The sequence below is a fragment of the Crinia signifera genome, chromosome 4 (assembly GCF_055691185.1).
Source record: "Crinia signifera chromosome 4, ASM5569118v1, whole genome shotgun sequence".
NCBI classification, from domain to species: Eukaryota; Metazoa; Chordata; class Amphibia; order Anura; family Myobatrachidae; genus Crinia; species Crinia signifera.
This window is the reverse complement of record NC_139220.1, coordinates 232,164,623-232,188,130: the sequence shown is the minus strand read 5'-3', so window position 1 is coordinate 232,188,130 and position 23,508 is coordinate 232,164,623. Positions and strand designations below refer to the sequence as shown.

General features: G+C 41.6%; 1 protein-coding gene across 3 annotated transcripts in view; it reads left to right on the top strand.

The window, feature by feature from the left end:
* ATP8B4 (ATPase phospholipid transporting 8B4 (putative)) overlaps positions 1-23,508 on the top strand; it is a 229,095-nt gene that overhangs the window by 88,470 nt on the left and 117,117 nt on the right. For all 3 annotated transcript variants that reach the window (XM_083183964.1, XM_083183963.1, XM_083183965.1), the window contains one exon: positions 1,879-1,940. In XM_083183964.1, the coding sequence (XP_083040090.1) occupies positions 1,879-1,940 (62 nt within the window). The remainder of the gene's footprint in view (positions 1-1,878; positions 1,941-23,508) is intronic.

The window sequence follows — 23,508 nt, the reverse complement described above, 5'->3', positions numbered from 1 at the left end:
AGCTATTATCCCGAGGTATTTAAATTGGGACACCCACCTGAGTGGGAGAGGGGCATCCGCAGCCAGGGGTGGGGGACCACGCAAGGGCATTGTAGACGATTTGGACCAATTCACGGTTAAGCCAGAGAATCCGCCAAACTCCTCCATCAGCTGTAGAGCAATTGGCATAGACAGCCTATAGTCTTTTAAAAAAAGGAGTAAGTCATCGGCATAAAGTGCCACTGTGTCCGTTCTCTGTCCCAGTTGGAGCCCAAGAATACCCTGATGATTCCTAAGAATGCAGGCAAGCGGTTCGATAGCTACAGCGAAGAGACCAGGGGAGAGAGGACACCCCTGTCTAGTACCCCTCCCCAAAGCAAAGGGGGGTGAGATATGATTGTTGACAGAGATCCTGGCCATCGGACGGAGGTATAACAGCTGTACCCATTTTAAGTATTGTGGGCCGAAGCCCATACGTCGCATTACCTGCCAATGATATGGCCACTCGACGGAGTCGAATGCCTTGTTGGCGTCAAACGACACAATGGCAGAGCTCATCTCCTCCATGTGTGTAGCCTGAATATATGTAAACAGCCACCTTAAATTGGTACTGGTAGACATCCCTGGCATGAAGCCAGTTTGGTCCGGATGAACAATAGACAGTATCACCCCATTCAGTCGGATAGCCAGGACCTTCGCCAGTATCTTGGCGTCAGTGGTGATCAGCGAGATAGGTCTGTACGAGTCAGGGTGGTCAGGGTTTTTACCAGGCTTGGGAATAACTACTATAAGGGCCTCTGACATAGAGTCTGGGATTGCTTGGTGCAACATTTTTAACAGTTACATATAACAGGGGAGTTTCCTATTAGCAGTGGTATTTTATTGCTGCTAATATCCCTTTAGCTCTGATGCCAGCATCCTTTTCCCAGATACCCGCTCTTATCGGGTATTATGCTTTATATGCCTGGGGAATGCTAAGCATAGTCCCATATAAGCAGCTGTCGGACCATCAATAATTAATTGCGATATCAGGCTGGTTTTATCAACCGATAAAGTATTTCAATTCTCTGTCTCTCTCTCTCTCTCTCTCTCTAATATTAGCAGTTATTTTCTTTATATACTGTAGCACATGTAATATATGTCCATTCACATCAGCCCCTGCCCCAATGGAGAGTACAATCTATATTCCCTTTCACATGTACATGCACACACATTAACTCTATTGTTATTTATTATTTATTTTTGTAATTTATTATTTGCTTTGTGGAAACCCACACAAGCACAGGGAGAATATACACACGCTACACAGTTCGGTGCCATGGTAGGAATCGAACCCATGACCTCCGTCCTGACACACACACACAATATGAAGAGGTTATTCACTTTAGGTGATTTGAAAGAAATGTTAAGTTACACAGTGGGGTCTATTCAATGCCGGGGGCGAGCGGTGACAGCATGCAGGGCTGCCTGCTTGCTGTCACAGCTCGCCCTGTCAGTATTCAACTGACCCCTTGCATACGCCGATTCCCCATCGTTCCATTTTTGGATGCGGCCACAGAAGCAGCGAGACTTGTATCTAAATGCAGCAGGCTCCCTGCATTAGCCACGAACCTCGCTGTTTGGGGGAATCCTCGCTGTCCTGTGACAGCGAGGATTTCCCAGGAACATAGAATAGGGTGAGCGGCCAGCAAGGGGTTAAACAGCAAGGATTGCTGGTTTTATGCGATCCCCCACTGAATACCCTCTCCGCATTGAATACGGGACAATGTTTCAAGTGATACACACATATTTACCAAGGCACCTCATTTCGCTCTGCTTATAAATTATGACATTGTTTCAAACAGTATTTTTTGTATTTGTATTTGTCTTATATACAGCATTTTGTATTCTAACTTACAGTTTCGACATAAGACTGACAATCAAGTGAATAACCGCCAGTCACAGGTGCTTCTCAGTGGCAGGTATGTATTCCCTTATTCCCTCCCTTGTCATTTTTATGGAGGTCATGCTTGATGGTTAATTTTACAGGCTTTTAATATACCTGAAGAATGTAAGAATTATGCATTGTTTTAAGGTTATCTCCCCCACAAGTCAGTAAAATATATATTTTGTTTGTGTAAAAACTGTTTTTATTGATATATATTTCCTAGGCTACATGAAGTTTGTAATTATTTTTAATATATTCACTTCTTTAGATTATTATTCATTTTAAAATCCTTTTAGCACCACTTATTGTATTCAAATAATATTGTCAAGTTACTTTTAATAGGATCTGTAGCAGATACTTAAATACCTATTGTCACAGCTCACCAGGGCCTGGGGTTCACTTACTGGGTGGAGCAGAGCTGGTTTTCCTGTGCTGCGTTGTCTCTGTCAGAGAGTCTGTCCAGCTGCTCAGATGGGGGGTTTCCTCCCTGGCTGCAGTAAGTGCCCCTTCTCCCGACAGTAACAGTATTTCTGTTTGAGATTTAAATGACCAGGCGAGCCAAAATGTGATGGCACGTTTGCCGCCAAATTTGATTCTCCTCCCAATAAAAGGGAGTCTGTGAGTACTAACAAGTGCCAAAGTATAGGCTCCCATACCATAATCTAGTATCTAAGCCCTTATTCTTCCTAGTGCCTTTCTTAAAGGATTTATGATTCCCTGTGCCTCGGTTTTCCCATTTGGCCTCACCCACTCTGAAGTCCATGTTACTGCACGCCTCATGGCGAATATTCAGTTCTAGCTTCAGTGTATATCCGTCCCTTACTTAGGTGAGACAGATGGCCATAAGCTGTGTGTCGGGCACAGCAAAGCCTAAAACTCCTTCCTGTGAAAACTGGGGTGCCAGACTCCACACCTATGTTCCTCTGAATATCAGTCAATTCTACAAGAATGGGCTAGCATCCACAATATCCATCCATGAGAGTTTGCACCCCATTTAAATACCGTTCTTTATTACCCCTTTTATACCGCCGCAACACCCCGGGTCTTCGGCAGTTCAGACCCGAGTCAGCGGCGGTGTAAATGGGTCACGCCGTGTCCCTTTACACGGGACCTCTACCCAGGTCCTGACCTGGGTAGACCACGGCTAGGACCTGGGTAGAGGGCGGTGTAAATGGGTACGCCGGGTCATCCGACCCAGCTCCCATTTACATAAATGGGGGACATGCAGGTTGGATGGGGGGGGTCACAGACAGCCTGCGCTGCAGTCTGCTAAACTCTGTAGACAGCAGTGACTGCAGCAGAGGAGGTGAATGGATGCCTGTGTGCGGCATCCATTCACCTCCCGGACGACGGCTGGGGGGGGGGGGTGCACGGGGGCTGGGGGCAGCCCAGCAGCTTACCTTGGTGCTGGGCTGCCCCCAGCACGGCGATCTGTGTTTTCGGCGGGGATCACAGCGGTCCCGGCGCTGGAGATGATGTTATCTTCAAGCCCCGCCTCCGTCTACACTGCGGGTGGGCACCGCAGTGTAAACGGTGTAAATCCCAGATCCGGCCCGGCTTGGATCCTTCTTCCAAATGCCGGGTCGGTTCTGGGATTTTTGGTGTAAAAGGGGTATTAGCTAGAACAGAAAAGTGTCCCTTTACTAAAGGTCAAATTTGGTGTTTTGGATTATTCCATTTTCAAATCAGAGATTTACTAAATGCAAAGCAGACTATAAAATCAGCTATAAAAAGAATCTCGGCCAAAAATTGATTATCGACCAAACATTCATGCTTTTACATGGACAACTACAAGATCCCCAGATTTACTAACTGTCTGTTTGAAAATGACACGAAAATGAAACCCAAACCAATGCAAAAATCACCCAAATAATAGCCAAATAACAGGCGATTTTTGCTGCTAAATGACATTCTATTGGTTGGAACTTAATTGTTATGCCTATACAAGTGGATACAGGCATGTTGGCTGTAGGAATAGTGGCTTCACAAATTGAAGCACAATACAGAAATCAACAAAGCCTAACTGCAGAACTTCTTTTTTGTTCTCTGTTAATTGAATTCCCTGCTCTTCTGGCAAACACTCTTCGCTCAATGGTCACACAAATGAGTGAAGTGAGTAAATTAGTGATTTGGACAGTGAAATAGTTTATTTTAATTAATTTAAATAAACATTGAAGTCAACTACAAAATTTACATTAATGAAGTATACCCCCAAATGTATCCCAAACACTCAGATAATAAAGGCAAACAGGTGAAATCAGCACAAACAAATACACTGGTGCAGAGTGCAGGTGCCCATACACTAGTAAGATTTGTCTTCAGATATGGCTGGTTGGAACAAAAACATGGTTATGGATGAGTGACAGTTTGTCAGTTTTCCAGCATTTCCAAGCAAATGGTCAACTGTCATTTGCTCTCATCCATAACCAGGTTTTTGTTCCAACCAGCCAGATCTGAAGATAAATCTGCGTGTGTATGGCCACCTTGAAGGTGGCTATACACCTACAGATTTATCTTCAGATCTGGCTGGTTGGAACAAAAATCTGGTAACTTCTGAATGACAGTTTGTCAGTCAGTTTTCCATCATTTCCAAGCAAATGACCAACTGTCATTTGCTCTAATCCATAACCATGTTTTTGTTCTAACCAGCCAGATCTAAAGATAAATCATTAGGTGTATGGCCACCTTTAGACCCACTGGACTTCACAAGAGATCCAAGCAAGTGGGTATGTACTGGAGTGGGAGGATCTATGGTCTGGCGCTGGAGGTGTGCACTGAGCAGGTTCTTATAGTGGCTCACAGATGATTCATCCCATGAGTCATCAGTACTTGAGGGTAGTAGTGAAACCTGACAGAGGTGTTATGTCATTTCTAGCCTAATGCTGAACACAGCTGGGTTCTATTACGAGTTTTAATAAGTGACCTGCTGAGTGCTGGTGGCAGACCAGTGATGTCTATGACTGCTGATAAGTATCTATCCTTATGTATCAATGCCTATTTCCCTGTAGATTGTAAGCTTGCGAGCAGGGCCCTCCTACATTTTGACTGTCTGTAAATACCCTGTTTTGTTGTATCACTGCCTGCTATTGTAAAGCGCAACGGAATATGCTGCGCTATATAAGAAACTGTTAATAAATAAATAAATAAGATTATCTTTTCAATCTGACTGGTTGGAAGCTAGAAATTTCTGGGAACAAAAAGCTGGAAAATGGACATCTGCATAAATTGATTTTGACCAATTTGTCTGAATGACCATTTTTTGTTTGTTTTCCATATTTAGGAGCAGTCAATTGTGATTTGCTCCCCAACATTTTCAGATTTTCATTCCAACCAGCCAGATTGAAAAGATAATCCTATAGTGTGTATGGGCCTTTATACCCCCTTTCACATCGCAAAGCAGGGTCAAACACGTGGCCGGCACTTTCACACTAAACCCTGGTCGCCCATTATACATGTATGATGTGTTTATGTTCAATAAATACCTATTTGGGGCATATTTACTAAAGGCTGATTTTAATTGATTTTAAAATGATTTTAATTGATGCTGCTCTCTCAGGGCTAAAACAGGACTAAAATGTAAAATTTAATTATAAAAAATCTCGTGTTAGTACATGTGTGATTTTAGCCACGACGACCAAACATTGATTAAGATCGATTAAAATCAACCTTTAGTATATATACCGCGTTGTCTTTTGCAGGCATTAGAAAACATAGTCTATGATTTAACACCTGTTTGGGAAGATGGATGCAGTTTTAAACTTTTCATTTGTTGACACGTTCAAGCCTCACCAGTTTATGTGTCCTAATTATTCATTTCACCCAACAATTACTAAAGGGACAAATTACACTTTGTTACTGCCAATTTCTGTCATCACATTCACGTTGTGCTAATAACAAAAAGTATACTATGTGATATTTCTTTCCTCTCATGTCCCATGGGTTCCTTTCTCATGGACAGAACTGAATTAATTTAAGTATGCATCACAAACACTTCTTCTAAGAGTAACCTTTGCCAGAAGAACGAACTGTCTCTCCTATAATTATATACCTCTTCTAATACATGTAATTGTTCATGAATGTGCTCTGTTTTTATATTAAGCTTATTTTGTTGTGCTCCACTTAATAAATGTATCCTTTGTAATAAGTGGCTATATGTAATTAACAAGAATAATTACTGGCATTGAGCTCTATGTTAGCAGTAATGACAATAATGAATTCTGTACTTATCAAGCCATGGAAGTTCAGCTTCTACTTGTCCCAGTTTGCTTAACTCCAGGTCAACGTAGTCCACAATTTCCAAAGATCATTCCATTGTTTTCAAGAATTAAAAAATAAAATATTTCTTCCAGGGCTCTGAGTTAGCAGTCTGACTGAATACATATATCCTTATTACCACATTAGGACTGACAATGACAGATATGCTCCTTAGGGGGTATTCAATCCAGGATTCTGACTATCGGAACGTCCCGGCAGTCAGAATCCTGTCCGTTTTCATCGGCTTCATAAGCTATCTAGACCGTCGGTATTCAATTTTCCGACGGTCGAGAGTTGGAACATCTGCAGATCGTCAAAACAGCCCTATTTGCTGATCCATCCCGCCGCTGGGCTCTTGCTAATATGTTGATTGACTGTGCCTCTGATGGCTGAGCTCCATGAGAAAGGTCCTTGATTTGGGACCAAAACATCAGACCATGTACGGACTATAAACTGTTATGATTAAATTACTTTGGTTGGAATAAATACCCAAGGAGTTTTCATATAAGAAGTTTCTTTGATTATATTGGAGAGTGCTCCTCTTTCCTCACCAGTAGGTCTGGAAATAACAGACTATATATAAATATATATATTTATTTATCAGTGCTGGGCATGGTAACGCGTTAATAATGCTTTATCGCTCATTTACATTTGTTTATTGCCATTAACGCGCGGGAGGGGGGGGGTGGCGGTGGCAGGGGGAGCGGCATTGTGGAGGTGCAGAGTCTGACAGCATTACAGAGACCCTGCACCTCTCCAAAAACGGGTTCCGCCACAGAGAAGATACGCTAGAAGTACCTCTAGTGGCTGTCTCCTCTTCTGCAGACAAAGCAGAAAGCAACAGAGTGAAAACTGGCCCAATAGTGCATCAGCCTAGTGCTGGTGTGCTGTGGCTGCCCGGTTCCACTAACCTTTTTCATTGTCGACCTATTGCATATTGACTTTTTGTCAATGTTGACATAGAGTATGTTGACCTTATGTCAATATCAACATAGAGCCGGTCAGTATTTTGTCTGCGTTGACCTATTGCATGTCGACCTTTTGGTGTTGACCCATTGACTGTTTACCTAGACACTGTAGACTTTTCAACCACTTCCCAAGGTATCATCGCAGCTAATGGTGCTGATACTGCTCCTCTCCATAGCGCTCATTCTTACATCTACCCTTGAATGTTTTAAGAAGGGCTGCTTCTGAATGCAAGCACAACTCTGTGATAAATCCATGCTTGATGGTGGGAGCTACTAAAGTTTTGAGTATGTTTAAGTTATTTGTATTTTGTTGTCCTTGTAAAATATGTTTAGTTTAAAAAAAAATAATATATATATATATTTATGAAGGTACGTGCATATTGGCTTGTAATCTATATAGTAAGCGTTTGGGGGACTTTTACTTATTATAATCTTGTTTACACTCCATTGCCATTACCACCTCTCTGATTCCATTAGCTTGAGAAAATGAAGATATACTCAACCCATAGTCCAGTACTTCCCAAACAGTGCCCCTAGGCACCCTAGGGTACCGCAAGACACTTACATGGGTGTCAGTTTGGTGATCCAGAACTAAAACAAATTATTTATCAGTGATAGGAAAAACCAGTGCTTGTGTCTGTCAGTCGTAACATGTGTACAATTCAAAGCAAAACTATGTCCACCACCACATAACTGAACCTGAGGGTGACCTGACAATTACTTAAATTAATATTTGTGCTTTGAAAAAAATGCTGATACTGTAGAGCGAGCAAGATTCAAGAATGTTTGGTAACCACCGTCATAGTCTAGTAGTGCAAAAATAAATAAAAATACTTCTGCTTTGTAGTAATTTATTGACGTATATGTGGATCACTTGGTGGTGTCCTGATCGATGACAGACAATGTGCAGGTCGACATGGCTATGGTTGGCACATGAGAAGGCTGACATGAGGTTTTTTTATTTTTTTCATTTAATTAACTTTTGGGTACTTGTGTATTATCTGGGCGCCCGATATATTGCATCGCATGCCACTAATTAAGGCATGCGATGCGATGGTACCCGATTTTCCCTTGAAATGATATAAAGTACAAATCGCATCGCATTGTATGCCATTTTATGGCATGCGATGCAATGCAATGCGATTATGTGTCCACAAGGCCCACAACCAGCCCACAACACCAACCCAAAGCGTGCAAGCGAGAGGCGGCGGTACGCGTCCTCCGACCTTTTCATACCCCCACTATCCACGTCGGCGTGGAGTTGATTCTATATAGTGTGGCGATCGCAGCGAGCCACCGAGCCCGAAGCGTGGCGAGACGATGCAGAATATATGTGAAGTAGTCCTCGCGGGGCTTGCTGCGCTCGCTACGCTTCGGGCTTGGTGGCTCGCTGCGCTCGACACACTATATAAAATCAACTCCACGCCGACGTAGATAGTGGGGGTATGAAAAGGTCGGAGGACGCGTACCGCCCCCCCTCGCGGGTTTGCTACGCTTGCCACGCTTCGGGATGGCGTTGATAGTCGGGTGGCGTTAATAATGGGGGGCCATTTAACATTGTAATTACCCATCAGGGTGGGTATACAAAAAAAAATCGGGTCTGGGGGGACATTTAATATAGGAATCAGGCTTCTGGGTGCCTGTACAATTAAAAATCGGGTCCAATCGCGTCGCATCGCATGCGATATGACGCATTTTTTGGTTGTACAATGAAAATATCGGGCGCCCAGATAATACACAAGTACCAACTTTTGTTATATGTTACCATCCACATGAACTCCTATTGGGAACGGCAAAGTGCGCTGAGCGCAGTGAGGCACCTGTCCCCAAACACTGCGAGCAAAGCGATACATTAATTTAGGATCCTCGTGCCCAGGTGCCGACTTTGACACCAAAAAACTTCATGTCAAGCCTTTCCCATGTAGACCTTTTTCCAAATTCTACCTTTTATGTTGACCTAGACATTGTCGATTTTTGATGTAACTGGCTGATAATCAGGTTGTTCATTTGTAATTAAGAAGTCAGCAGTTTAAGGTAATATGCATGCAGATATTATATTGCTCATATAGATGTAGCCACACTAGTCATTCATCCGGCATGGATGGTGCAACTACTGTGCCCACAAATGACACCTACGCGCGTGCCCAATTTATTTTTATGGGCAGCTTCTGGGCTGAGAAAATTAGCATGCCTCGATGTGTATGCACGTGTGTACAACAGCAAGCGCGGCTACATCTGTATTGTAGCCTTATAAGACTTACAGTACCTATATTTACTTGTGACAAGGATTATTATATTTAAATAACTTGTATTTTAATGATTGTGTTCCTTTTATTCTCAAATTCACATTTATAAATCATCCTTACTGAGCTGTTGCCAGATTTCACTTACACTTTCCGCTGTGTTCTTCTTTGACACATTTTCTTTCATCTTAGTAAAGGTTGTTTCTGGGTGTACTCTCTAAATGATACTTTAAGATAAAACAGTCATATGCACCCCATTTGCAAATAGAACAAGTCATCTGTGTCCTGACCTTGAGGTGCACTGTGGTACACTTGGCATTGGAAAGTGGCCACCTTCAGCTGTTTTCTTGATTGGTGGAAGGTACTGTGCTTCCCAAAGGAACTATACACCAACCTATGACCTATTTACTTTATAGAGAAACACATTTACAGTAATTATATCAGAAGCCAGTAAGTTTTATAAGCTGATAATATTGTGTTTCCATCTGGATTTTGTTGTGGCTGGAATTTTTTTTGTTTTCAGGTTATATTAAGAATTGCTTATATTAAGCAGTTTTGTATTTTTCTCCATTGGGAATTTTTTCAAACTGCAGTAAAGTGCAGTTTTGCAGTAAAGTGGAAAAATTGCTGTCAACCTGTGTGGCTAACACATTCGGATTACAATCACTGTTAGTCACACAGGTTGACAGCAATTTTTCCACTTTACTGCAAAACTTCTGCAGACTCATGTTATGTTTATGATTATGCAATTTTGATTTATGTGTATGCATGATTTCATATTTAAAAGTAAAGCGTGTTTTTTGCAATTAATCAATTGATAAATTATTATTGTCAGACTGCACACAACACAACATTTGGGCAGGACGCAGCACTAAAAACCTATTACCATTGTATACAATTTTAAATTGTAAAACATCGGGTGCCATCGCGTAACATCGCATCGCATACCATTGTAAGGCTTATGGTATGTGATGCGATGCGATGGGTGCCGTGCTAGGAAACAAGTACCAAGATATCTGCTGTGTTCTCTAGGTTTCATGCTGCACTGCAGGTGGGGCACATGTAACATGTGCAGAGAGAGTTACTAAGATCAATGGGTACGAATACATGGGTTCATACCCACTCCATCTATTATACGGCTAGGAATGCTGCATCAAATGATTTTCTAGCATCTGAATGTATGTATGTATGTATGTATGTATGTAATACGGCCGGGTCAGCCGTATTCGGCTGTACATGAATGCATTCGACATTGCTTGAACACTGTAGTATGCGGCAATTTTGTTCTATGTTATCGGCTAATTTATTATTAGTCATAGTCATTAGTCATACTTGTGAATTTGAATACAAATTTACCAGTAAAAACGAATCATCAGAACAACAACTTTTTTGTGGCGAGTTTTGAAGCCTACACGGATCTGATAGATCCCTGCAAGCCTCAAAGTGTAAAAAAAAAAAAAAAAAAAGTTTAGCTGCCAGGATTTCTAAAACCACCAAAATGAATAGGAGTCCCCAGTATTTTGATAACCAGCACGGTAAAGCCACAGCAGGGGTAAAAAAAAGTTCCCCTGAACAAAGCATTAACTGGTCAGCCCAGGCAGGGACCCTGGGGGAGTGGGGACACCCCAATAAAGGGGTCCCCCCTCCAGGATCACCCCTGCACGGGACTGTCCCCAGTGCCCCTGGGCAGTGGGCACCAGGCTGATATTTCGGGGGTAAAAATAGAATAATAAATTATTTGGTTTTGTCGTAGCAAGCCTCCCCCATGTGCAGGGACTTTGAGATCCACAAGTCCCAGCATGCGGGGCATTTAAGAGCCCACTGGTACTTCTAGAAGATTAGATTAGATTAGATACGTCTTTATTGTCATCACCCCAATAAGGGCGACAAAATTCAGTTTAGCATCCATCCAAATACATACATATAATAAAATACAAAAATGATCCACAGACAATTTACCATAAAACTTAAGTCCCAATTACCCTCCCCCCATGACCCAAACTAGCATTTAATTCTAAAATGGCCCTAGGTCAAAAAACTATTCCTGATCCTACTGGTCCTATGCCTTAGGCAACTAAACCGTCTACCCGAAGGCAGTAATACAAACAACCCATTAGCCGGGTGGGCACCATCTTTTAAGATATTATGCGCCCTGCGCAGACAACGCTTCCGCTGAATGTCATCAGCAGAAGGGAGAGTAGTACCCATTATCCGTTGGGTCAGTTTAATTACCCTCTGGATTGACTTCCGTTCTGCAATGGTACAATTACCATACCAGATGGAGATACAACTAGTTAGAATGCTTTCCACTGCACAACGGTAGAAATTTACCAAAATTCGCAGTGTCAATTGTTGTTTTTTTCAGCATTCTGAGGAAAAAAAGGTGTTGATGGGCCTTTTTTACCAAACATTTTATGTTAGTTGACCATGTTAAATCCTCAAAGATATAAGTGCCCGAGAATTTAAAATTAGAGACTTGGTCAACATTTGTCCCATTAATCTGTACCGGCATAGCTGGGTTAGATTTTTTCCTACGGAAATCTACCACGATCTCTTTTGTTTTGCTTGCGTTTAAAAGGGATTATTGGCGCTACAGCACTCAGCCAAGTGCTGAATCTCCTCTCTATATGCCGCTTCATCGTTGTTATTAATGAGGCCAATTAATGTTGTATCATCGGCAAATTTAATAATGATATTGGAATTGTAAACCGGTTTGCAGTCGGACGTAAAAATAGAATAAAGAAACGGTCTTAATACACAGCCTTGCGGTACCCCAGTATTCAGTGTCACCAGATCTGAGCTATTCACCCCTGCTCTAACCGCCTGAGGCCTATTGCTCAAAAAATCCCCTATCCAGTTACATAGAGAACTATCAATCCCTAGCTCAAAAAGTTTTAAGACTAACCTAGATGGTATCACCGTATTAAACGCCGAACTGAAGCCGACAAACAACAGTCGGACATATGTATTACTTTTATCCAGATGTGATAGTGCAGAATGCATTAACAAGGGGACTGCATCGTCAATGCTTCTATTACTGCGGTAAGCAAACTGAAATGGATCCAAAGTAGGTGAAAGACCAGCCTTCAGATGTGCTAACACCAACCGTTCAAAGCACAAAACCAATAGTGGAATAAAATACACACATAAGAAAAATATAACTTTAATTCATACTACAGTCACTCATACATACTTATCTATGGATTCTGCCATAGGCCTGTCCTCTTGTCCAGTAGAATCCAATCAGTTACCTGTGGAAATAAATTATGTTCACCAACTAATCCATTGTAGATCTGGATCCGATACGAATTCCCGGCGGTCGGAATCCCGACACTGGAATCCCGACCGCCGAAATCCCGACAAGGGGGGGACATGGATCGCCCCCCCTTGCGGGCTACTGCGCTCGCCACGCAGCGGGCCCGGTGCCTCGCTACGCTCGGCACGCTATTTTATTCTCCCTCTATGGGTGTCGTGGACACCCACGGAGGGAGAAAGTTTCGGGATTTCGGCGGTCGGGATTCCAGTGTCGGGATTCCGACCGCCGGGATCCCGACCGCCGGCAAATCAACTGCATCCCGTAGATCTTGTCCTCTTCTTTCCATGTAGGTATTCCAGGGGGTAAAAAAAACCCTGCATCTCCCGTACAATCGAACTGGAGAAGCCCGTAGTGTTTTGTTACACTTGGGGCTCCTCCTCTGAACTGGGGGATTGGCTGGTGATGTCAGACAGCTGGTCCTCCCCCAGTCAATCAGCAATGGGCTCTGGGGCCACCCGTCATTGGTTGGCTTGGCGTCTCCGTAGGAATCCCATGTTAAACTTTATCATGGGCTCCTATGAGTGTTTCCCATCATAGACTATGTTAAATATTTAGTTATTTATTTTTAATAAATTAGAAAAAATCTCCCAAAAGCTTTTTTCACATTGTCATTATGGGTTATTCCCTTCCTCCATCAGATTTTAACCAAGCCAGGATTATTATTTTACCTAAACCTGGTAAAGACCCCACCCTTACCTCATCTCGTCCAATTTCCCTTTTAAATCAAGACCTTAAACTATTGACTACTATTACAGAACATCGTTTGCAATTAATTCTGCCCAAAATGTTACATCCTTCCTAGACAGGTTTTGTAAAGGGTCGATCTTCGGTACATAATATACGCCAAGTTATTGCAGCACAGACACAGTCCTCATTAATTTCTGATGGTAAAATGCTTCTCGTTAGTTTTAATGCGGATAAAGCATTTGCACATGCTTTGAGTGCTACATTTACAGAATTTTGGGGTGGAATTCATAACACTGTTCCGTATGTTGTATTCCTCCCCTAAAGCTTATGTCATGATTAATGGTTTAAACACTTCTTCCTTTACCCTATGTAGAAGCACCTGACAGGGATTGTCCTTTAACCCCTTTATTATTTGATCTAGTGGTAGATAGAGATGAGCGGTTCAGATTCCTCGGAATCCAAACAGCTCCAAACATAGCTGGCCCAACGTCCCACGAGCCGCTCTCGCGAGTTTCTGGCTTTGTTTGGAAACCCAAGCGCAGCCGAACGCAGGAATCTGGCGTTGAATTCTTGCGAGACGCCGAGTCTATAAATGCTTGGCGTCCCGAGAATGAGCACAGCTCTGCTCATGGCAGGTCTGGGCGTTGTGCAGGGGTGTTGATTTGACCTTGAACTTGTCATCAATCATTAGTGTGCAGAGGGGTGTTGTGAAGAGGGGTGCTGTGCAGTGCAGACAGAGGGGTGTTGTGCAGTGCAGAGTGCAGGCACAGGGGAGTTGTGCAGTACAGACTGCAGATGTGTTTGTGCTGTGCAGACTAGAGGGGTGTTGTGCAGTGCAGAGAGGTGTTGTGCAGTGCAGAGGGGTTTGTGGCAGTGCAGTGCAGACTCAAAGCAGAGGGGTTTGTGCTGTACAGACTGCAGAGGGGTTTGTGTGCTGGGTTATATATATATATATATATATATATATATATATATACTTAATTATATTGTAGTAATTGTACTGGTCATGTGTTAGGCAGTCTGTCTATCCATACATATACTACTGTCAGAAGCAGAACAAGTTCTGCCTCCATGATCCACGCAGTTATCCAAGGTCCGTCCAGTAAAAAAAAAAAAATACAATATAAAAATAAATTTTGCTGTACTTTATACATTATACAAGCTGCGCATTAAAAATAATTAAAGTAAAAAAATCCAAATAATTTTTTCTCTTCTTTATTAATTCTTTGTGTGTACTGCACCCATAGTATACTGTCAGAAGGTGCGTGTGTGATTGTTCGGCCTTCACGCAGCATTATACAAGCTGCACATTAAAAAAAATGTTGCTCTTCTTTATTGTTTGTGTGTACTGCATCCCAATACACCATATTGATGCTGTCAGAAGTTCCATGTGTTAATAACCAGCCAGCTTGCTGCAGACCTTGGCCTAAATTGAATGAAAACAATATTGTGAGCTGTAAAGTGGTCCAAATTATCTGGAAAGGCCTGAAATTAATGTTATTGAGGTTAATATTACTCTAGGGACATAAAAAACGCAAAAATTACGCGATTTTGTCATTTTTTGACCATTTAAAAAAAAATCCAAAGCTTTTCACAGCTGTTTGACAAAGCTGAATTGGTGGGAGGGGTGTGGTTGAACCCGCACAGACTGAGAGATATAGAGGGTATTAATCAAGGAACCAATATGGATGACTATTTGTAGTAAATTCTGATAGTCATTGATTGGTGGTGCGCCCCAAAATTCAGTATTGTAACTGAGTAGGGGGTTTTTTTGTTCACTTGGGAGAAGCGAACTAAAGAGAGAAAGAAGCTTTGTGGGCGCACTCTTATTGTTAGTAAATATGATATTAATTTAAAATGTAACTTTTATTGAGATCCTTATTAAAATAAAGTAACAAGAGTCGTTACATAGAATAGAAAGACAGATAGATTTAATGGAGAAAAGATTTTTTTATTATATAATGTAGTGTGCTAGCGCTAATAGCTTGTTCACACCTTAATCTCCATTCAGCGCATTAGTTCCTTGTCATCATTGGTATATATACACAATGTGATTGTAGGCGAAGTTGAATGGTTTATATCCCTCAAATGGGTGGCTGGAATTGCCTTGGGGGATATTGGTTGCCCCAGCAGCGGAGCTTTTTGGTATTTATAGCTTGTATTGCTCATGCAGTAGGCGTATCCAGTGCAATCAAATTGTGGAATAAAACTTGTCCAAATTTTAGATACCACACCAGTGTTTCTTCAGGGGTCTCCCACTAAAATACTGAACTGGCCCTTCACTGCTTTGCTTCCAAGTTCGGGAAGTTTTTGGGCAGTTCCAGTGAGGTATGATGGTATACTTAGGACCAAATTCCCATTCAGCAATTGCCTGGTTAACTGCAGTTAGAGCATTTAGAGCTACCTATATACCATGTAATTTTCTGAAATCATGAGAACCAGTAATGGTAAATTACAACTGTATATAGAAACAGAGATTTACCTTTATTGTAAACCGTGGGTGCCCTCACCGATACAGAGGTAATTAACAGGTAAAGGAATAATATATATACGTGGGAGAAAAAAGGAGGGGATGGAAAAAAGGAGGAAGAAAATTATTAAATGGGGGGGGGGGGGAGAAGGGAAAGCAATTGAGTAAGAGACAGAGAAAAGGAGAAAGGGAGAAAGGGGGAAGTAGATCAAGACGTTAGGAATGTTAGATTTAAGTCACAATGCAGGTGACGGAGTCACCAAATTATTGATCACCTGTGATCAAGAAGTGGGATATATAAGTCACTTGTTGGAAAAAACAATAAATGAAATACTCAAGAAAAAATTCAAGAAAAAATGCAAGAAAAAATTGATGATGTTATATAAAGGAATTAATGTCACTTTGTCCTGGTGTAAACACTTATATCCCCTGACAACCAGAATTTCACAATGGAGGTTGCTGCATAAAAGCAAAAGCACAGTGAACCTATGCTGTTGCCAGTGATGTTGGCAGTCCTTATTCTGGAAGGTTTCAGGAATAACTGGTGAATAAATTAATGTCTTAAATATATTAGCACTGACTTGTGCGTTTACTGCAGATACAATAGAGACAGTGACCCTGTCAGTAGACACAGTGATCCTGCGCTGTTACAAGTTGTACTGGCTTCAAAGTATCTATAGAACACTCTAATGTCTTGAACAAGTTTAGCACTATATTGTGCGTTAGTATTGTATTAGGTGTCACTCTGCCGCTGTGCGCGGACAGAAGGCACCGGTACCTGCAACGCCTGGTCCTGGTGTTTAGATGTGGGGGGACCTCGGGGTCCGGTTTTGAGGGATGGGGTGTCCAGATGGGTGGGAGAGCTGTTAGGCACTGAAAACGCTGCTGCTGCTCCGGCTGGGGTCCGCTAATACACGTGTTTCGCCGTTGGCTTCCTCAGTATGCGCCATTTGGCGAAACACGTGTATTAGCGGACCCCAGCCGGAGCAGCAGCAGCGTTTTCAGTGCCTAACAGCTCTCCCACCCATCTGGACACCCCATCCCTCAAAACCGGACCCCCGAGGTCCCCCCACATCTAAACGCCAGGACCAGGCGTTGCAGGTACCGGTGCCTTCTGTCCGCGATTGGATTGGCTGCCTTCTGAAGCCATTGGATTGGCTTGAAATGTCTCTAAATAAAGATAAAAAATATTTTTAAATGTTTTAAAACATTAATATATGATTATCATACTGTATGTTATTTCCCTTCCCTTGTCTACAAAAAATTACTTATGACAATGGGTTAGAGGATGTGGCTATTCTTAACTATTTCTCTTTTGTACCACAAAGAACGAATGCCATTATTTATTGTATAATTGTCTTTATTTAATTATAATTAGATCTGTTACATTGTAACAGATTTTTCTGCAGTTTCTTTAATAAAATATAAGAAAAAAACCATATATAAATATATTGACAAGTGTGAGACCGGTCTTTTAACTGCAACTACAGTACTCCCAACATGACCTCTTGAAGAACCTCAGCATGTTTGGTTTTGGTAACCTTTTCTGGACCAGATGGCTTATACTGTGATTATAATATTTTGCTTATTTTTTTTTCTCTAAACCCTTCTGTATCTCGGATATGCATTAATAATGTACAGTTAGACAAATATGCAAACTAGCTCCAGGATGCCTACCAGTGACTTATTGTTATGCAATGGAATCTTTATGCGATGCTCACATCTGGCATTCCTTGTTTATCAAACCCTTCTTGGCTCATTCACTGTACTAACATTTCTTGCAGATGGTTTTCTCCCTCTCCCCTCCCTCTTCTTTTCAAATCACACTTAAACCAAGGGAGAGATTCATAGCTTTATAACACCTGACATTTTTTTTTTTTTTACCGCTTTCCAGAAATGGTAATCTTCAAATAAAATTGTATTTGAAACATACCCTGTTCAGTTAGAAGTTATCCATCGAGTTTTGTAACACATTGCAAAATAAACCTTTTGAGATGGGGAAAATCATTGAAGCTGCTTGGCGTAAAAAGCTTGGGAAAATTGACTTTTTTTATCCTATTTCAGTTAGGTTTTCCCTTATTCCCCTCATTATAAGTCACCAGTATTTGATTAAGAAATAAAAAAAGCAAGTTTCAAAATAAATATAAATAAAAAAATCTTTTTTTTGAAGCCGAATGTGGAGACTGGGAATCATTTAGATCTCCAACTTAACGCAGCAAATTTGCACCTGGAAAGTCGTTGCATTTCTGTATAGTGGGGGGGGGGAATTATTTTTAATGCATACTTTTGCATGTAGGAGGTCATTCAGGTTGATTTGCAGCTTTGTGAGTCAACCAAGCGCCGCCCGCTTGACCCTCCGCTCCCCCCCATACACTGAGTTTCCCCGCACACATGCAAATGAATGGAAACATCCATTCGCAGTATGTGTGCGGGGAGAAAATCATTTGATGGTCACCGACCATTGAATGAATTCTATAATGCTTGCAGATGTAAAACACCTCTCTGGTGTCTTACATCTGCATCCACACCCGTGTCATTGTCAAATCACCATGGAAATGCCCATGAAACTCTGGGCATTCCCATGGCCTGCTGCCCCACACCACCCACCAGCAGTGCTGTGTGCTAGCAGCCGGCGAATAATTAAATCACCGTGGTCGCTCACAGCAAGCGGCTTCACTTAAACATAAATGTTTATGCACAGTTGCGAAATTTCGCAAACCGTTGCAAATTCGCAACGGTGAGTGAGAACCCGAATGACCTTCATAGCCCACAAATACCTCAATTTAGAGTTGAGCTAGAATGTGCCCTCTCCGCACTCCTTAAATCTTTCTACACATTTGATAGACCCCCCTACCCACAGCTCCACATTGTTTTCCATGGTTCAGAATCATATTTTCAAACTGTGTATTAACACTAATTCCCAATTAGGCTCATTGGGGCAGATGTATTATCCGTTGTTATGGGGGAGAAAGGTATCAGCGCACGTTATGTGCACTGATACCGCTTCTCCCCCATGTATGATAGAACATGGGATGCAGTAATGGACAGGGGCGCTATGCTCCCCTGTCCATATCAGCGCTGCTATCAAAATGATAGCAGGCCGAATGTATGAACGGTCAGCATCGCTGACCGTTCAGCACGAAGCCTGCTTTGGCTTCGCCAGCATCAGGCTGGCGAAGCCCTATCTAAACAGCAGGGACAGCGCTGTCCCTGCTGTTAGGTCTGGGCTGCGCTGGGGATCTCGCGAGATCCCGCGCATGCCCAGTGCGGCCGGCCGGGGGACAGGAGATAGCGCATCAGTATTAACTGATGCGCTATCTCCAGAAAGGGACATCGCCGGAGGGGGGAGTTAACGCTCCCCCCGCTTCGGCAGACAAGATGTTAATACATCTTGTCGATGTCCCTTCCTGCTTCGCCTCGCTATTGAGGCGAAGCAGGAAGTATTATAGCGGCGCTTATCGCGCCGCTATGATACATCTGCCCCCATTATGTGGAAACCAGTTGAATCGTTGATATTTTAAATTGATTGAGGAGATTTATCAGAGCTTGAAGAGAGATAAAGTATTAACCAATCGGCTTCTAAAGTCCCATATACACTGCACCATGGCCAATACAGTACACAAAATTGGCTGCGGGAATTGAGTGTACACTCAGGGAATTGAGTGTACACACTGAATGATATCCTAAAATATATAATTCAGTGATGTCACAGGGACCCACTGAACATGTGGGTTCTCGGGCTATGTAGCCGAGAAGGAAGGGGGGTGATGACGATGTGTGGGAGTGAGCATCATCACTAGAGAATATTTTACAAGCTATCGCTCTGAAGCCTCTTTCTGAGTGCTATCTTTTAAAATATCCTCTAGTGCAGGGGTAGCCAACTCCAGGCCTCGAGAGCTACCAACAGTTAATGTTTTCCAGATCTCCTCACAGAATCACAAGTGAAATAATTAGCTCCACCTGTGGATCTTTTAAAATGTGTAAAGGTGCCCATACACGCTGCGATTATCGCACTTTTAAAGTTCAAAACACATCGCATTGGATAGAATCGCACAGTGTACCTGCGGGGATGGTATGTGATGTGTGTCCCCGCGGGTACAATATTGTATAGCACAAAAAGTATCTGCAGGCAGTACTTTTTGTGCTACATTGCATTGCATCGCATCGCATCGCATTGCATCAATTTTGTAGTACATGCGATGCGATGCAGATTACTTAACTATAAACTCCAAAAAAAAAAGAGAAGCTAAAATCGCATCGCACCCGCACAGTACAGTAGATCGCATCGCAACCCCCTTCAAGTGCCAAAATCGCAAGGTACAAACAAATGAAGTACAAAACGCACAGCACACATATCGGCACGATGTATGGGCACCATTAGTGAGTAATGCGTGCACCTTTACAGCAGCTAGGTTGTCTGGAAACTGTGAACTGTTGGTAGCTCTCGGAGGACTGGAGTTGGCTACCACTGCTCTAGTGTGTATGGGATTAATTGTTCTTTTTCAAACACAGCCAGTACAATGACAGTTAAAAGATGATTGCTTAGAACTTTATCTTCCTTAACTTTATCTCTCTCATAGCTTTGGTAAATATCCATGTGTGTTTCAGTTAAAAATCTTTCGCTATAACTGGAATTTTAGCACTGTGTATGACTAAGTCAGAAATGTTTATTCTTTTGAAACTACTAACACACTACAGTAGTGATTAGTTTGTATGTCATTAGTTATCCCTGTGATCAGGAAGAGCTTATTTTAAAGATGAAAACCAATTATTTGTATGTTAAATATCTTTAAATAAAGATCTATATATAGTTTTAAAAGAAGTTTTACATTCCTTATACCAGTGCATTCCATGTGTATCAGGTGAACTCTTTCTTCAACTCTAACCTGTTAGCGTAGGTCTGAATGTAATTAGTCTGAATGTAATTCGTCTCATGCAGCCAGCTAATTATTTAACTAGAAAATGAACGTCTAGGTTCCTGAGTGCGGGAAAGTAAATATCTGGAGACCATATGGGCTTAAAACCTTTTCAAAATTTAAAAACAACATTTCTTGCCAAAATGAAAAAGAAAAGTCCATTTATTACATACATGTTGTAAGTGCCAATTGTGTGTGTACACTTGATGAATGTTATGGGGTTTTCTTTTAATTGTGAAAAATAAGCCCCCACCTACAGTAATATCCTGATTTTTATCTTCTCAAAGTTCATTTTGAGAATATCATATCTTGATTATGTATACCCAAATATATTTGTTTTTGGGTTAGTTTGCATTGTCTAGCCAAAATGGAGTACACACTAAATGACGTGTGTACCCAGCGAGATCGTGGATGACAGGACAAGCCGGGGAAGCCGGCAACTGCATACACACTAGCAGCGACCAAGCACTGTGGCCTTGCTGCAATGCCCAACATGGCCCTCGCTGGGAGGTCATTCCTAGTCCTTCATGTAGAGACGACAGAGGATGTCGCAGACGTACGTGAGCATTTATCATTAGCGACATAGTGCATACAAACTGGACAATTTTAATGCTCTGACATTGCGTACCGTCTGAATCATCCAATTCGTTCAGTATATCTTCTAGTGCGTACCCAGCTTTTAGCGTTTGGTACATTCTTTGTTTGTGGCTTTGAGTACTACTTTTATATGGTCTGCAATGGTTTTGTATTGAACCTGGATCATACTTTATGTGATTTTTGTTGGAAATACAGAATATTATATCGAAATTTTTGTATAATGTGAGTACAATAACATATGGGCACAAACTGACCTCTTTGAAATGTACACTTTTGGTTCATAAAATAAAGTGTTTCATATATTTCTTCATTGCTAAAAATCATAAGAAACTTGGAGTTAACTTTAATTCTTCACATTAACATTATAACCTTTTGCCTTGAAGTAATGTAAGGTTTTTGAGCAATGTTTACAATCGCTCCTATGATTTTAGTCTGCATTGTTTTTAATTCACATCTAGTTTTGCTAATACATATTCTACAGAGTAAGAGGTTAATTTTGTAAAAAGACAGGTCCGTGTTTCACATAATCCTGTGTTACTGCAGGATAGGTCATGCTGACATTTGCTGCTTAAAGCAGTAGATTAGAAAGCGAGTACAGTTGAGTATCCCTTAGCCAAATACTCGGTACCAGAAGGATTTTGGGTAATGGATTATTTTGTATTTTAGTATATTTTTATATTTCAATGAGGTATCTTGCATTTATAAATACATTAAACACAAATATATTTTATTTGTACATGAAACAATTTTTGAAAACCTGAAACAAAGTTTGTGTACTATCTCAGGCACTGAATTGGAATGCTAAGCAATATTTAGTGGCAGTTGAATACAGTATCATGTTTCCATTGGTGCTGTTACATATCATGTCCCAGTAGTGCCAGTTACAGATGTCCCCTGTAGTGCCAGTTACAGATGTCCCCTGTAGTGCCAGTTACAGATGTCCCTAGTAGTGCCAGTTACAGATGTCCCCAGTAGAGCCAGTTACAGATGTCCCCAGTAGTGCCAGTTACAGATGTCCCCAGTAGTGCTTTTAGGAAAAAAAAGGTACATTCTGAGGAAACTATGGTTTTCGGAATAATATGGACAACAGATATGTGGATAAGGGATATTCAACCTGTACTGTATAAAAGTTAGATTTTTTTTCCCCCATGGACTTTACTTAAGAAAACTTATCCCGGGAAAGAACAGAATTGTGTTGATGAGCTCCTGTGAACCTGATATGTCTGTGGTTCAAATACTCGAGGCAGAAAGCAATACTGGTATAGTGGCAGATACCTAATGTAATGACATTACATTGGTTTATAAAGCAGAATATTGAATTGTAAATATACATTCTCACATGGTCTAAAACTGACAAATTAATAACTGGACCACACAGCGACTAATATGAACTGAAATAGCAATTCTTTATAGTATGATTACAGGGATCCCAAAGGAACAATGAAATTAACATCTCTCTTCAAAATGAACCAAAAAAGAGGACATTATTATAAAGGTCTGCAGGTCTAGGCCAAATAATATAAGGTGTTTTCACTGTAAAGAGGCTGTGCCTGACTTGAACACAACCACATATACACCTGTCAAAAACTGTACCTAATGCAGCTGTTGTAGGCACAGAATAAGGTTTATTCTTTTGCAGGCCTACAGTAATTCCATAAGGAACTCAGAGCCTTATGCAATGGTACTGCAAAAATACAGCAGTGACTGGAAAGTACAGAGACGCCCAGTGGCTGTCTCTAAAACTCTCCTTGCGTACAAATATGCACCATCAGTTACAACATCATTCTTCTGTGCAACCATATGGTTATTCAGAGTGTGCATTTGAACTGATCTGATGAAACCAGTTGAACTGTGTACACAGATGTACACACACAAAGTGGTCGTGACGCATCTGTGTTTGACTAGATACTACTACATCTGTTACATCCCACTAATGCACGCCGACTGTCAATCACTCTGCTTCCAAATTCACTCTGAGATGAGTCAGTAACTAGTCACAACACATAGTTTACAGTATGGCTCATGCAGTACATTAACAAAGCTCATCTGGGCACATATCTCCATTACATCCACCTCTAAATCAGGCCTTCAGTCCCATGTTGACCAGACTAGCGTTGAATTATAAGCCTGGCATTTCATAGCCTAGCACTG